The sequence below is a fragment of the Lontra canadensis genome, unplaced genomic scaffold, assembly GCF_010015895.1.
Source record: "Lontra canadensis isolate GAN:19392208 unplaced genomic scaffold, GSC_riverotter_1.0 scaffold127, whole genome shotgun sequence".
Classification (NCBI taxonomy): domain Eukaryota; kingdom Metazoa; phylum Chordata; class Mammalia; order Carnivora; family Mustelidae; genus Lontra; species Lontra canadensis.
The window spans coordinates 673,741-690,388 of NW_022631121.1; the positions used below are offsets into that span (position 1 = coordinate 673,741).

Sequence of the window (16,648 nt, forward strand, 5' to 3'; positions counted from 1 at the left end):
ACAAATATGCTATCATTTGAACAGGTGTTCCCCCTATAGGAAATGTGTCATTTCTCTCTATCTGCTTTCAAGAGTTTTTCATCACTTTAGAATATATAAATTTGACTATGCTTTGCCTTGGCATGAATTTCCTTGGCTTTAGTGTGTTTGGGGTTTACTAATATTTGGAAATTTGTAGGTTTATGCTTTTCAGGAAATTGGGAAATTTTCAGTCCTCATTCTGTTGAGTATCTGTTCATACCCATATTCTTTTTCATCTTCTGCAATTCCAAGGAGTATTAGAGCTTTTATTATTGTCCACAGGCCTCTGAGGCTCTGTTATTTTTTCAGTCTTTTTTCTCCCTGTTGTTAAAACTGGGTAATTCCTAATGTTCTATCTTTAAGTTCACTACTTCATTCCTCTTTCATTTCCATTCTTTTATTAAGCCCATAAAGGGAGTTTATTTTGATCATTGAATTTTTCAGTCTTAAAATTTCTATTTGGTTCTTCTTTATATCTCCTACTTTTTGTTAAAAATTTTTTTCTTGTTTGTTTCAACTTTGTTTAGAAGTGCTCACTGAAGCTTTTTTTTAATTGGTCCTTTATTTTTTATTTTTTTTATTATTTTTATTAACATATACTGTATTATTTTCCCCAGGAGTACAGGTCTGTGAATTGTCAGGCTTACACACTTCATAGCACTCACTGAAGCTTTTTAAAAAAATGGTGTTTTGCTTTAAATCTTTTTCAGATAATTCCATTTCCCATTTCTTCTCATTGTTGGTATCTGTTCATGTCTTCTTCCTCACTCATCCTCATTCATCCTAATTCTTGATATGATAGGTGATTTTTAATTCTAACAAGTTTGTGTACTATGAGAATTTCAGTATTATTTAAATCTCCAATTTTGTAAGCCTCCACTGAATGCTACTGGTAGGGAAAGTTGGGTCCTACCTTCTTACTGCCAGGCAGATTTGTGAGCCCATGTTCCCCACTGGGATTTCACAAATGCTGTGAATTAAGTAAGATATGCCACATTACCACTAGGTGAGCATGGAACTTCAGGTTCCCCAACAGAGTTTCTATTGACATAATGGTGGGAGGAGGGTATAGGTGTGGAGAGGGCATCTCATCACCTCTGCACAGTGCTGAAAATACAGTCTTGGAGACTTGGTTTTCTTGGACATCACCACAGCAAGAAGAGGTAGGAGCATCTCGCTACCAATGAATATGGATGGAAATCTAGGCTCCGCACTAAGCCTTTGTTAATGGGGGTAGGGGAAGTGCACTGTGTTGTTGTCATTGTTATATTCTGCATAAGCAAGCAGGGAAGTTATTATCAGAAAGATTTATTTCTTGATAGGCTGCTCCTTTCTTGGTCTTTTGGCTTAAAAGAAAAGGTTTTACATGGGACTTTTTTTTTTTTGGCTGTGCCTGTGGGAGTTTCTGAGTTGTAGGGTTCTCCAGCACCCAATCTAGGGGGAAAGGAGGCAAAACAAAAAACAAAAAATCTAGGAAACTTACCATTTGGTCATTCCTTAAGTTCCAAAATCCTTAGCTGGTCTGCCTTCTTCTCTTCAGATTTCAGAGTCTTGTTTTATATATAAAATAAACAAGCAGAAGGAATAGGGAGAAATGTGCCTATAGCATCTTCTCCAGAGTCAGAAGTCTCCCCCTTTTTTCTATTTTTTTAAGGTGGCTACTAGAAAATTTAAAATTGTATGTTTGAATCACACCATGTCCCCATTGGACAAAGCTGCTATAGGTGTTAGATTTCTCACTTGCAAATAAGAAGGTTAGAAGAGATGCTTTTCCAAGTCAGTTTCTAAGGAGTTCTATGATTCTACGGATTGTTGTTTGGCTTCTGTATATAATGCAAATTATATAGAAAATGGTTTTTCTTTCTACTTACCTACATCATAGCTATCAGAAATGAAATGGTCTTACAAAGCCCTTCAAACGACTCAAAATAGAGCCACGGGATAATTGAAACTTTTTATTTTTTTAAAACTCATACCAGTATGTTAAAATTTCCATAGGAAGTGGTTGGTAAGCAAGAATTTCTCCAACAGGGCTTATTGCAGGTGCTAATCAACTCACAGTTTCTTTCTTTCTTTCTTCTCTCTCTCTCTCTCTCTTTTTCTGTTTGTGCTCAAAGGAGATTAAATTACATCAATAGCCTCACTTCTTCATATACCTAAATAATGCATTCCCCCACTCTGTGGAGAATAAACCAAATTTGATAGAGAAAAGTTTAATGGGTAGCTATAAATAGCACTGTAGTCTCCTTGAAAGAACACCCAGTACTCCCTATTCCTCCTTCTATAAAGACTCCTTTTCTGAAAGTGCTAATGAATGGTTCTTGTTTCCTTGTGATTATCTCCCTCATCCCACACTTCCTTGTATTTTGAAAGACTGTTAAAGTGCATTTCCTTCCTATATTCATGGTAAGTAATCCTACTGAAATCCACTGGATCCTTAGCAGAACAATCCCAGTAACCGCCCATGAAATCTTGGTTTCCTAGAAACCTTGTTTAAAAGGACAGTGCCTTTCAGCTTTTGGTACAAAATGTAAAGTTCTCTCCTCAGCACTGCTGGGCTCCCCGGTGGTCCAGTTGTCTCTCTTCCCATTGCTTCCTTAGCAATATGAGTTTCTCCGCCGTGGCACATAAAAACCTTCTTGAAAGCCATTGCTAATTTCATTCTCCCACCTTCAGTTGTTTATTTACTCCTTGTCCTCCATGATGTATTTTATATTATTTGGCAGGTTTTCTCTACCTGTTCTCTTGCCTTAATTCCTACTATAATGCTCTCTTCTTATTCTCTTGATTTTTTCTTATTTCCTCACTTGGTTCCGTGTCCTTCCCTTCTCATAATCTGATTACATGGCTTCTCTGATTCCTGAAGATATTCTCAAACCTGTTTTCCACTACTCTCTGTTTCCATTACTCTCTGAAGAATATGCATTCTCTGTTTCAACTCTACTTTCTATGCTGATTATTCTATTTTCCCCCCGGTCTTCTCACCTGAACTAGAGTCCCAAATCTCCAGTCCTACTTCACATTTCCACTTCCATTTCCCCAAACCTCCACAAAGTAGACATGTCTGAAACCAAACTCTTCTTGCCCTATAAATGACTTCCCCTCCAACTTCCCTGCCAAACAGCTCCACGATTGTTTTCTTTGAGGAGTCCTCAAAACTGTCAGTTTGAGTAATCTTTGACTAAATGCTCCTTTCATTCCATCTCTACAATCAGGCACTAAATCAAGCATATTTGCCCCTATAGATGGGAATGTAGTGGAGGGAGAACAGCCCTGAAGCTAATCAGACCTGGATCTAAATTTGTCTAAGTTATACCATACCTTTGCATGAACTTGTATATACTATGTGATAACTAGGAGTTTCAATGTTTTCACATGGAAAAGGAGGAAAACACCTATTACAGAGTTGCTGTGATGAGTAAAGGGAAACAATGCATTTTACATGTTTGGCATATACTACTACTAAAAATATTAGTTGCTAGTTGGGTCCCTGCTCATTTTAGCTGTTCTTTTCTTGAATTAGTACTGCCACACTCTGTCCAAGTCTCTCAGTTCAATATACTTAAAATATCTCAAACACAGCCCCCATTCTTCACTTCATTGCATCCTGCTTTCCCCATACAGCCATGCTTCCTGTAATACTGACAGCGTGAAGAAAACATCATTCTAGATTCATTCCTCCCCCTCCAATTTTTTTACCATAGTAATTTGAAACATCTTTGATTGTCTTTTCAGTTCCTGAAAGTTCCCTTTTCCCTTCCCCTGACCCTAACTATGTTTCTCCATTTCCTCTTTGTCCTTAACCAAAATCTTCTGTCCTGGTCATCCAGGCTGCCCTCATCACCTCCCCAAAGCTACATTGATTTCTTCCCCTAAAACTTTAATATCCTCCTATCTGTAATTCCACACCTCCTAGTGACAGAACAGACCTACATCCCTTGGAGAGCTTTGCCTCAACTCTCCAGTCTCCTAGACTTTATGACTTGCCATCATGTATATTATCTAATAGCATTCTGAATTGTGTTTATTTGCTACTCTGCTAGATATGTACTACCAATTTCTTGGGTTTCACATACAAGTAACATTTCAAAATCAAATCTGGTTACAAGCATTAGTTTTACCTATTTTTTTTTTTACATAGTAGGGATCCTTAAAAATCATTTGTGATCCTCATTTCACTTTCTAAAGGATATTTCCCCAACAAAAGCAAGTATGACGTTAGAATTTAAAAGTTTAAATTGGGAGCACGTGGGTGGCTCAGTGGGTTAAAGCCTCTGCTTTCGGCTCAGGTCATGATCCCAGAGTCCTGGGATCGAGCCCCGCATCGGGCTCTCTGCTCAGCGGGGAGCCTGCTTCCTCCTCTCTCTCCGCCTGCCTCTCTGCTTACTTGTGATCTCTGTCTGTCAAATAAATAAATTCTTAAAAATAAATAAAAGTTTAAATTGAGTTAATTTAGATTTATGAACAAATTCTTATTACCCTCATTTTCATTTTGATGTGGACAGAGGAAATTCTATCAGGAAAAATCTTGGACAAACATTTGGGAACTCCTCTAATTGTCTCTACACATCTACAATTTCTGTAATATAGTTTATTGAGATTTGGAGACTTCCTACTATGCACCAAGGAGTGTAACTGTGTGTATCTCTGTGTACATAAGTATTACTGTGTCATTCCACAGAGAGAAGAGCCAAGGCATAAGAAGCTTGGAATTAGCTCAAGGACCCACAGATAATAAGTGACAGAATTGAGAGCAGAACCCAGTTATTTAGACTCTTGTGTTCTTGACCAATACCCCATACCTCTGCCACTTCTTTAGACTCTACATTACATAGTTCTGTGCAAAGAACAAATAGACCAATGTGTTTAATGATGATGGCAACCTTTGCCATATTGCACCTGCAGAATAGAATAATGGCCAGATGCTTAGCATCCAAAGAGACAATTTCTATAGGTATTTATAAACTATAAAGTGCTGTACAGATGTAAAATCAACTATAGTTATTATAATTATTAATGCTAACTGGAATCCCCCAAGTCTAGGTTGCTTTAGATTATCAAAGAAAATTAAATTAAAATACTATCAGAGGGGTGCCTGGGTGGCTCAGTGGGTTAAGCCTCTGTCTTCGGCTCAGGTCATGATCTCAGGGTCCTGGGATCAAGCCCCGAGTTGAGCTCTCTGCTCAGCGGGGATCCTGCTTCCCATTCTCTCTCTGCCTGCCTCTCTGCCTACTTGTGATCTCTCTCTATCAAATAAATAAAATCTTTAAAAATAAAATAAAATAAAATACGATCAGAGCTGTTTCTAAGGAAGTCCCACCTACAAGAATGCCTTAGGGGGGCGCCTGGGTAGCTCAGTCGTTAAGCGTCTGCCTTTGGCTCAGGTCATGGTCCCAGGGTCCTGGGATCATGTCCCACATCGGGCTCCTTGCTCAGTGGGAGGCCTGCTTCTCTCTCTCTCACTCCCTCTGCTTGTATTCCCTCTCTCGCTGTGTCTCGCTCTGTCAAATAAATAAGTAAAATCTTTAAAAAACAAAGAATGCTTTAGGACTTCAACATTAACTTATCTACAGGACAATTTTGTGGAAATCACAGTGCTTTAAAATTATCTCAATTTACTATCTATAATATTTTACTCCTTTATTGTTGCCTATCAAGTATTAGGAATCACCCTAAGCAAAATGGTGAAGAATGCCTTAAGCACAATCCTCTCTTCCACTACCTTTCTTCAGGTATACTTCATCAGAAACCCCAACCCTTCACTTTTTGTCTCCCTCTGCTCCGTAAGAACCTCTTAGCCAGCTGTTCCACTAGAATGCATCTAATTGACAACTTTATACTTTTGTGTTCTGGTTTTTTTAGAGTAAGTTACTCAGGTACCAAACCAAAACCCATAGGGTAAATATCTAAGGGGAACATTTCAGAAAGGAGATAAGCCTGTTCCAGAGATTTCTGAAACAAAGAATATCGCACTGGTGGCCTTTAATTTAGGTGACAATCAGTTTCTCCAATGGTAGGGAATGACCCTGAAAGCATAATCTCTCTCAGTACCTATAATACCTGCACAAGTCTCCAGTCTCAATAATTGAATACACTGAGTTCCGCCACAAAGTGCACTGCTTTTGTACATGGCTATGCTTCTCACTTTAAGACTATTTCACTTCATTACCATGGCTCCTTCTCTTCTCCTATATCACCCACAGGAAACAAAAAGAGCAAAAACAAGTCACTTTACAGTAGAGCATTGAGAGCCCCTGTCTATAAGCTAAGAAAAGGTTCTCAATTTATACTCTCAGTATAAAGTACTCCATCAAGTCCTTAAGGATCAGGGCCTCAACTTCATTCTCTCTTTAATGAAGGAGAAAAACAAAGTGACCCTGACACATCCAATGCCTCAAGGATTGTGAGGTTCTGTAATACATACTATTAGTCAGTGTAAAGATGAAAACATAGGGAAATACATATATTCTTAAGTTAAAGCCACATTTGACTCAACAAATTTCCCTTTTTAACAGTTAATGAACTAAAAGATATTGGGGATGCTTTAAAACTCCTAGTATAATTCATAAAAAAGTGTGGGGGACTTGCAATGTGTTCTGTCAGAATAAGTCTTGTTGAACCACTAAATGAAAAAAACTCATTTGACAATCAATATTCATCCAGAGCAATGTTTTTCAAATACATCACAAAGAGCATTAGTTTCTACAAAACATTGGAAAGAACTGAATTTAAACAGCTGGTGAACCTACGAGGGTCAGCTAGACTTAAGGAATTGTTTCCGAAGAATAGAGTAATGATTATTTATTATTACTATCATGGAAAGGGAAAAGTAATATTACAGCGCGGAAACCCTGGGTCAAACTACTTAATCACATGACTAAGGTCACCATCGCCAGCAACGGGTCATGTGATAGTGTCACTTTAAATTTTGCGTCAGAGGTGCCTGCCTCCCTCGCGCCAGCCCAGAGTCCTGTGATTGGCCAGCCCACTGAAACCCGTGCCACTACGTCACAGAACAATTCCTTCTCAACGGCTGCATAGCTACCCACCGGCGCCATATTCTGCTGATCAAGCGCCTGAGAAGAGGGAAGACTCCGACCGTGTCTTCCCACTCTAGGTAGGCTGAACGCCAACACCACCCTTACCTTACTAAGTAATGGCCTGGGCCCCACAGCAGAAAAAGGCAGAGCCTAATCCAAGAGATTTCAGGGCCCGCCAGGATGGCAGGGGCGGCAGCAGTGGCGGCGGCGGCGGCGGCGGTGGCGGTAGCGGCAGTGGTGGCGGCAGCGGTGGCGGTGGTGGCGGCAGCGGTGGAGGCGGCATTGGTGGCAGCAGCAGTGGCGGCAGTGGCAGCAGGGTTGGCAGTGGCGGTGGTGGCAGTGGAAGGGGCCGAAGCGGCAGAGGCTGGAGCGGCCCCGCCGGCTACACAGAGGTGAGAGCCTCAGGCCTCGGGGAGCCACCTCTCTGCTTTAGATTGAAGAACAATATGATTGGTGTGGTGATTGGTCGTGGTGGATCAAAGATAAAAGATATCCAGGCTACAACAAGCACCAAAATACAGATCATAAAAGGTGATTGTGAAGCAGAGGTAAAAATTTTTGGCACAAAGGACATGAAAGCAAAGGCCAAAGCAGCTATAGATGCTCTTGTTAAGAAACAAGAACGAGGCCACTATTCAGAGTCCCGAGTCGATAGTGCCGCACCTCAGGCCTCTGCTGGAAGAGAGCTCCGCCCAGATAACACTGGTACTAGACAAGTTCAGCCACTGATAGATTGGGACCAAATCAGAGCAGAAGTTGTAGAGTGGGAAAAAAGAAAATGGGCAGATTTACCACCAATTAAGAAAAACTTCTATGTAGAATCTGAAGCAACCAGCTCGTTGTCTGAAGCTGAAGTAGATATGTGGAGAAAGGAAAATTTTGACATAATGTGTGACGACTTGAAAGATGGCGAAAAGCGCCGCATTCCCAACCCTACTTGGCAATTTGAGGATGCTTTCCATCCTTACCCGGAACTTATGAAAAGCATTAGACGAGCAGGTTTTCAAAAGCCAACACCCATTCAGTCACAGGCGTGGCCAATTATTCTACAAGGAATAGATCTTATAGGAGTTGCCCAAACTGGAACAGGCAAAACATTGTCCTATTTAATGCCTGGGTTTATTCATATCAATAATCAACCAATACCTAGAGAGGAAAGAAATGGGGCTGGCATGCTAGTCCTTACACCCACTAGAGAATTAGCTCTTCAGGTGGAAGCTGAATGTTCTAAGTATTCATATAAAGGTCTTAAAAGTGTTTGTATATATGGTGGTGGAAGTAGAGAACGACAAATTCGAGATATTACCAAAGGCATAGATATCATTATTGCAACTCCTGGACGACTGAATGATCTGCAAATGAATAACTTTGTCAACTTACGAAGCATAACCTACTTAGTCTTAGATGAAGCAGATAAAATGCTAGATCTGGGGTTTGAACACCAGATAATGAAGATTTTATTAGATGTGCGCCCAGACCGCCAGACTATTATGACAAGTGCAACTTGGCCAGATACCATTCGTCGACTTGCTCAGTCTTACCTGAAAGAACCTATGATTGTTTATGTTGGTACTCTGGATCTAGTTGCTGTTAATACAGTGAAGCAAAATGTAATTGTTACCACAGAAGAAGAAAAACGATCTCTTATCCAAGAATTCTTACAGGGTCTGTCACCCCACGACAAAGTCATCGTGTTTGTCAGCAGAAAACTTGTTGCTGATGACTTATCAAGTGATTTGAGCATCCAAGGCATACCAGTGCAGTCATTGCACGGCGACAGAGAACAGCATGATCGTGAACGAGCACTGGAGGACTTTAGAAGTGGAAGAGTGAAAATACTGATTGCTACTGATTTAGCATCCAGAGGTCTTGATGTTAATGATGTCACACACGTATATAATTACGACTTCCCACGCAATATTGAAGAATATGTACACAGAGTGGGACGTACAGGAAGAGCAGGGAAGACGGGTGTATCAATCACCCTGATGACTCAGAATGATTGGAAGATTGCCACTGAATTGATTAAAATTCTGAAACGAGCAAATCAGAGTGTCCCTGAAGATCTCATAACAATGGCTGAGCGATTCAAAATGCACAAACAAAAAAAGGACACAGGAAAAAAATCGAAATCTCAAGGAAAACCCAGAGAGTTTTACTGATGTCTACATTGAAGAGTTGTGTTATGCTCCTGGAAGACTGAAGATATGTTGAAGACCTGGCAGTTTAAAGACATCTAACCAATTCTTAAACACCAAGCTTCCAATATCATTTATGTTCCTTAATAAAATCAAAAGTATTTGAAAAATGAGAGAGTAAGAGTTTATTTGGAAAAAAAAATTAAATGTTATATGTTGGGTGATTTTTTTTTTTAACAGAGAAAGAGTGCATGAGTGTGGGGGAGGAGAGCGGGGTGGGGACAAAGGGAAAGGGGGAGGCAAATGGGGAGAGGGAAAGGGTCCCCAGCAGGTTCCACACCCAGTGCAGAGCCCAATGTAGGGCTCAGTGTCACAACCCTAAGGTGACTTGAGCCAAAAATCAAGGGTCGGACACTTAAGAGACTGAGCCACCCAGGCACCACTTAACATGTTGGTTAAAGTATGGTTTCTTTTATAGCCTGCCATGTCCATCTATGTCTCCTCTGAAAGACTGGTTGCAGACAACAATAGTGCTTTTCTTCCTTTAAAAAGTCACACTAATTTGAAACATAATTTTCATCAAGTTTATCCTAGTCAAAATACTCTATTTTCCCCCAGCAGTTAGTGCCACAATGATCTGTAAAGAAATCTCCACTGTCATTCCCTAATTAAAAAAAAAATCATTAGAAAAAAAAATGCTCAACCTTATAAAAGATTCCACAATTCTGTTTTTTCAGATAGATGTGATTAATTGAGCATGGTGTCTGACTTGCTAGAAATCAGATCCTCATACAAACTCATCATTTACCACTGGTTAAAACTTCTGGGGAGGTCACTTACCTTCTGTATGTGTGATCACTTTCTTCACTAAGAAATTGGGGTGGTTAAATAATTTGGGGGTCCCCTTCACCACTAAACTCTATATTATAACCAAAATTGTATAACCCTGCCTTTACTAACACTTCCTTTTTAAAATTTTTTTCTGTTTTTTTAACACTTTATTTTCTGATCTAGGAAGAATATCACATTCTTATGTAACAAATTGAATGATGAAACCCTTTTTAATGACCAGAATAGTGCTCTCTGCATTTTTATTGATTTTTGAAATGTCACTCGTGGGGTGTCTTTATTTTCTTTTGTCACATTTTATTTTTCAGTTTGTCTAGAAAAGGCCAAAACTTCATATATACATAATGAGAAAAATCAATGTGAAATTAAAATATATCTTACATACTGGGAAAAACATTAAAAACTCGACCAAATGACACTTTTGCCAGAGGAACCAATTTTAGTTAACTCCTCTAATTTCTAATTCTATCTTGCATGTTTTATTTAGAGGCAATCTGAACTTTCTCACACTACAAGAAGTCCTCCAAATGATGCTAAATCTTAAATTCAATGTTTGTGAAAACATTAGAATTAGTCAAGCCTTGCAATCTCAGGCAAACTGAAAAAATTAATGCAACCATCTTTTTTCCCAGCATCCCCAGCTGTGACCACAAAAGTCAGTTAAATTAAGTAAAACAAAGAGGCAAATACTCTAGGTATAGGTGTTTGAGGTTAAGTCTGGCTTCTAGGCTCTTAATACAGGCCTCAATATCTCTTGATAAAATTCACAACAATCGTTAGCATTTTTGAGTGGCTAATATGTAATACAACACCAATGTGTAAAGAAAGGAGAGAAACATACATTTCTTCTCAAAGAAGCAACTGAAAAGAAGAACCACTGTATGGAGAAATGTAAGCAGAGATAACAACAATGGTTCTCAACTGGGGCATTTTTGCCCCTCCCTCCAGCAGACATTGAACCATTATGCGGAGATAGCATTGGTCTATTATTGGGGGAGAGGGTGGGAAGATGCTACTGGCAGCTAGAGGGTAGAGGTCAGGGATACTGCTGAACACCTTACAATCTATAGGACCACCCCACACAACACAGTATTTTTTGCCCCAAAACTGTTAGTGCTGAGATGGACAATTCCTGAAAGAACATAAACAAAACAACAAAAACCAGTTGCCTAGTAATGAAGAAAGGACTTCAGAGGAGAAAAGAGGGTTTTTTTTAAAAAAAAAAGATTTTATTTACTTATTTGTGTGAGAGAGAGAGAGAGAGGGGGGGCAAACAAGTGAGAGAGAGAGAGGTGGGGGTAGGGGCAGAGGAAGAGGGAGAAGCAGACTCCCCACCGAGCATGGAGTCCAACATGGGCCTAAGTCCTAGGACCCTGGAATCAAGACCTGAGCAGAGGGCAGACACTTAACCAACTGAGCCACTCAGATGCCCCAAGAAAAGAGGATTTATAAATGATCTCTTACAGGTTGTGCAGAATAAAACCCCACAACTTTCCTATTGTCAGTATAATCTACATCACTGTTCTCCATCAGGGTCAGTTTGACAATGTCTAGAGACAGATTTGGTTTTCACAACTCAGGAGAGGGTTATTTGCATCTTCTGGGTTGAGCCCAGTGGTACTCCTAAACATCCCACAATGCACAGGATGGCCCCCCGAAACAAAGAATCATGCAACCCGAATGTCAGTAGTGCCATAGCTGAGAAACCTTGCAATAGATGAGGTGAAACGCCACCTTAAACTCAACTGCAGAAAAACCAAGAAGGGTAAGTTCAGCAAGATAAAAAAAAGATATTTTTTCTTGTGTACTGTTCAACATAAAACCCCCACCAACCTTCCTGTCTTTGGTATTACCTACATTAGTGATTCTCAGAGTTGACTTGCCCCCTAGGGGACATTTGGCAATGTCTGGAGACATTTTTGTTTGTCCTTCCTAGGCAGCAAGACTCTTGCTGGCATCTAGTGGGTAGAAGTCAGGGATAAACATTCTATAATGCACAGGGCAACACCAAAATGATGGACTTGTCAGCCCAAAATGTCTACGGTATTGATGTCAAGAAACTGTGATTTATGCCGATTGGCAAAACTTTTGTGAGTGAATTGGGTTTTCTTGGTTCTTTAGAAACTCAAAGAAATACTGATTTCTGCATCCAAACTAGAACAGAGTGAAGGCAGATCACTGAGCATGTAATGACACAGGAGACAGTATGAGGAGGCTTCAGCTAACCTCAGTTATGCCTGTACAATCCTCATTATAGTGATTCCTTTTCAATAGGTGCTCAAAAAATATTGCATCCTCTTCTGCCCTGTTTCTCCCATCACCCATTATATGATGCTAATTCACCACAATCGTGATGCTGTTACTCACATTGTTGGGTACTAGTTCCCCCATTGGGCAAACCCTTTCTCCTTCCTCTCTGCCAGGTCAAATGAGACTCATCATTCTGTGTCTAGTCCAAGTGCTACAGCTTCCCCAAGATCCTATCTGCTGTCCTCCATTTAAAAACTTCTACAGTTCTTTTTTTTTAAATTTTGTTCAGTTAGCCACTGTATAGTACATACTTAATCCTTGATGCAGTGTTTAACGATTCATTAGTTAAGTATAACACCCAGTGCTCCATCATAGCACATGTCCTCCTCAATACTCATCACCTGGTTACCCCCTCCCCCCACCCTCATCCCCTCTCAAACCCCCAGATTGTTTCTTGGGGTCCATAGTATCTCATGGTTCATTTCCCTCTCTGATTTGTCCCCCTTTGCATTTCCCCTCCCTTCCCCTATGGTCCTCCATGCTATTGCTTGGATATTTACTGTGCTTCTACTGTGTTCCATAGGCATTGTTTTCAGCGCTTAAAGTGCAGTGGTGGAAAGGAGAGAAGTTTGCCATCAATGATATTTTCATTTTAATGGTGAAACAGTAAAGACACTTGTACTTTGAATACTTTCAACTACAATGCCTCTTGATTAATTTCTTTAGTCATTTAATTATTCATTAAATTCCCTAGGCCTGGGGAGAAGAGTAGGAAAGTATGCCTGTAGTTTTCTAGCACTGGAGAAACTGGTGGGTAGTAAATTCAAAGTTTACAATGGACACTGGGGAGGGTATGTGCTATGGTGAGTGCTATGAAGTGTGTAAACCTGGCGATTCACAGACCTGTATCCCTGGGGATAAAAATACATTATATGTTTATAAAAAAATTAAAAAAATTAAAAAAAAAAACAATGACAGAACTACAAACATCGATCAATGCAATCAGACTTTTCAGAAGTCCTTTTGAAAGATCAGTCTCAACAATATGGTGGGAAATCTGTTCACTTAGACATTTAGTAAACCGTGGACCATGGCAACAATAAAAGAAAAGTTACATGCGCCTACTATGTTCCACACGTATATAAAAATATATATTTAAGACATATATATGAAAGACTGTAATAAAACTTTATTTCTGGGTGGTGGGTGGGATGGGAATGCAAAATAAACAAAATAACCTGCCAGTGTAACAAGTCATAAATTCAGTAGTCAACTTATAACCTCTATTGTCTGAATTTCTGGGAATAAAATTATGAAGTGCCACCTTAGCAATATTGAGGGTGGCAGACACTGGTGGGTTATCTACTGAACAGCCACCCCCACCACCTCCCTCCTATTTGTTCGCATAACCAACTCCCCCTGGTTCGGTTCAAAAGCTAGGAAAAAAAGAAAAGAACAGCCTACTCTCCCTTGTAGCTTCAGCATAGGCATGAGACTCAAACCTGGCCTATGGGACTGACAGGAAAATGGGCTTGGCTGCTTTAAAGAAAGATCTTCCTTCCCTAAGAACAGAGGCATGCAACAATAAGCTCTCCTTTCTGCTTATGTTCCTAACTGTGTGAAGACATGAGGTTTTAACAGTCATTTTAGACAATGATGAAGTAAATCTGAAGACCACCAATATGCTAGGCATGACAGAACATAGATGTGGAAAGCACCTGAATCCTGTATGGCATCACTGTGCTGTAGAATTAAAGCCGGCGTGGCAGCCTTAGAGGGATGGCCCTCAGATCTCTGTTCTAGAAAGAGCTTACTGGTCAGTTGCATGGAGCACAGGAAGCTGACCAGCCCCTGGCTGCAAACAATCCAGGGCAGCAACTGAGGTGAGGTCAAGCTCTTCAATAGCCATTCACTCACTGAGCAGAGTGGGACACGGGGACTCAGTCATTTCTGCCCAACATGGGACTGTTGTGTGGACACTATTTCTAGTAGAACTCCCTGTTAGGCTGCTTCTGGATTTCTCAGAGCTTCAGTATATTCTAATGCTCTTGCTACCTAATTCTTCTTCCCTTGCCCCTCCTTTCACAGATATCAGATGTGAGCTGTGGGCACAAGGATGTCTCTACTACTCCTGATCTATTTCCTCTGTACCTTTCATAGGTGCTATCAGCCAATAAACAATGGACTCAGCAAATACACCCAGGAATCCCCTACCTCTGAACTTCATATATGAAATAAATGTCTCTATTATTTAAGTCATTAATTATATTACCAGTAGTCCAAATCATCTTAACTGATAAACTGGGAAAATGGTCATAACACACCTTGTGTTGAGGCAGTAAATTTTCCATTATTTCCAAAAGGCTCCAATGAGGGATACTTTACTAGGATGAGAGTTGACTATGATAAGCAACTTAAACCCCTCCTCTGGATGGATATTTAATGGGGACATTACAAAAACGGGATTCTATAGGAAATGGTATAATGTTACAAAAAATGGGAAACACATCAAACAAGCCCAGATTTTGAACAGTCAGCAGCAATTAGAGAAAGAGGTGAGAAACCAGCAGAGGGGAAAACTTGAGCAGCAGTCATGAAAAGACCCAATATCAAGGTCATCTGAACCAATAGCTTTAACAGCATTCACACATGGCTGCACCTGGAGTACATCATTGGCTCTGACAGATCTGAAACGTAGTCAACCACAGAATTCCTTGCAATCAACAACACAGAGGGGCTCAGGGTGAATAATTCTCCCTAATGGAGATACATAGTCAAAAGCAATAGGAATCTTCTCTCAGACACAAGGAATTTAAATTTTTTTTCCAGACAGAAGGGGAAAAAGGAGACAGGAACTGATGGGCCATCTTTGTTTTTGGACCCGAGCTTGAAAACCCAATTTTTAAAAAGCCAAGAGCAAATATTTTCTAACAGAATATTGAGAAAGTCCGCAAAACAGTTCTCTCCCTCTCCCCTCCCTTCCTATAACCCAAGTGCCCTTCCCTTAATAAAAAAAAATGGTAATTCAGGATTTCTTAGTGTATCGATTGGAAAAAATCTATCATTTAGTGGAAAGATGGAAGAACTGGTCCTCTCTTTTTATGCTGGCTCATCCATTTTGCTTCCCAAATTCTGCTGAAGCTGTTTAGTGTCATTCAAGTCCACAAAACTACCATAGTCTTTGAAATGTCCTCACACCTAACCCACACACAATAGTAAAAGCCCATTACTGCTTACCACCACATGTAAATGTCACTCTTTTGGTCCCATCTCTAGCCGCAAACTTCTGTTTTCTACAAGCCCTTCCAATTGGGTAAAATGCCTGCAATGATGTTTACTCAGCTTAAATAAAGTCCAACCCATCATCCAAAGCTTGCAATTTGTGGTGAACTTTCAGCAGTTAGTGTACTGATGTGTTTTGGGGTCCTAATTAAAATTTCAATTGGAACCCATTTTTCATATTCAGCAAAATCCCTTTGAAGCCTGAACTAATTGCTTTTTAGGATTGTGTTCTATGAGGACCCATATGCTATTCTACATGAGTGTTTTAATTTTCTCTTGGATCAATAAATGTGCCCTTGTCATATGTCTGTATGTATTTATGTTTTTCTTCTGTGTAGGCCTTTCCTATGACACACACCCTTGTTCATTACAGTGCCTTCCCATGAGGTGCCATATAACAAACTATTTCAACGTGACCCTCATGGATCAGAGTATAAAAGGAAGCTTTCAGCTTCTGGGAAAGAGTCCTCTCTTTACCTGTCCCCTAACTTCTATAGTACGTACTTACGTGTGCGTATGTGTGTGTGGCCAGTTTTGCTGAGAACACACAGCCTTGTACCAGACCACCACATCCTCAAGACCTCACTCTGTCATTTAGAACTCCGAACATCATACATAATATGCAGAGTAAGCTTGATTTACTGTTCCCATAGATGAGGGACAAAGATTCATTTACATGACATCTGTTCATAACAATATTCTAGACTGAGCTAGACTCAGGCTTATCTCTCTGTAGAAGAAGATCTGATTGGTGCAATTTGGATCACGTGTTCACTGATGGCCTAGTCAAAAGGTGTGGGTGGGAGGACTGGTAGTAATAGGGTCCTCTAACAAAAACATAGTTGCTAGGACCCCATCCCTGTATTAGAGGGGAGGCAAACTTCACAGAAAAGGGATCTTAGTGACTACAGTATTAAACTGTTTTCTTATAAAGAAACTTCAGTGTATCTAGCATTTTACAGATCCAGCTAGCAGCTCTAGTTTTCAGGCAGAGACCACCAAAGTTCATTTTAGGCATTTCTTTAAAATAGGAGAAATTTCATACTACCTAGAATATACAATGGATAT

The 16,648-nt window shown here is 40.1% G+C and overlaps 1 protein-coding gene across 1 annotated transcript; it reads left to right on the plus strand.

Moving 5' to 3' along the window:
• Positions 1-7,177: 7,177 nt before the first annotated feature.
• On the plus strand, positions 7,178-9,238 carry DDX53 (DEAD-box helicase 53). Its single transcript, XM_032842310.1, has 2 exons — positions 7,178-7,259; positions 7,425-9,238. The coding sequence occupies exons 1-2, from the start codon at positions 7,178-7,180 to the stop codon at positions 9,221-9,223; spliced, it is 1,881 nt and encodes a 626-aa protein (XP_032698201.1). The 3' UTR covers positions 9,224-9,238.
• Positions 9,239-16,648: the final 7,410 nt, after the last annotated feature.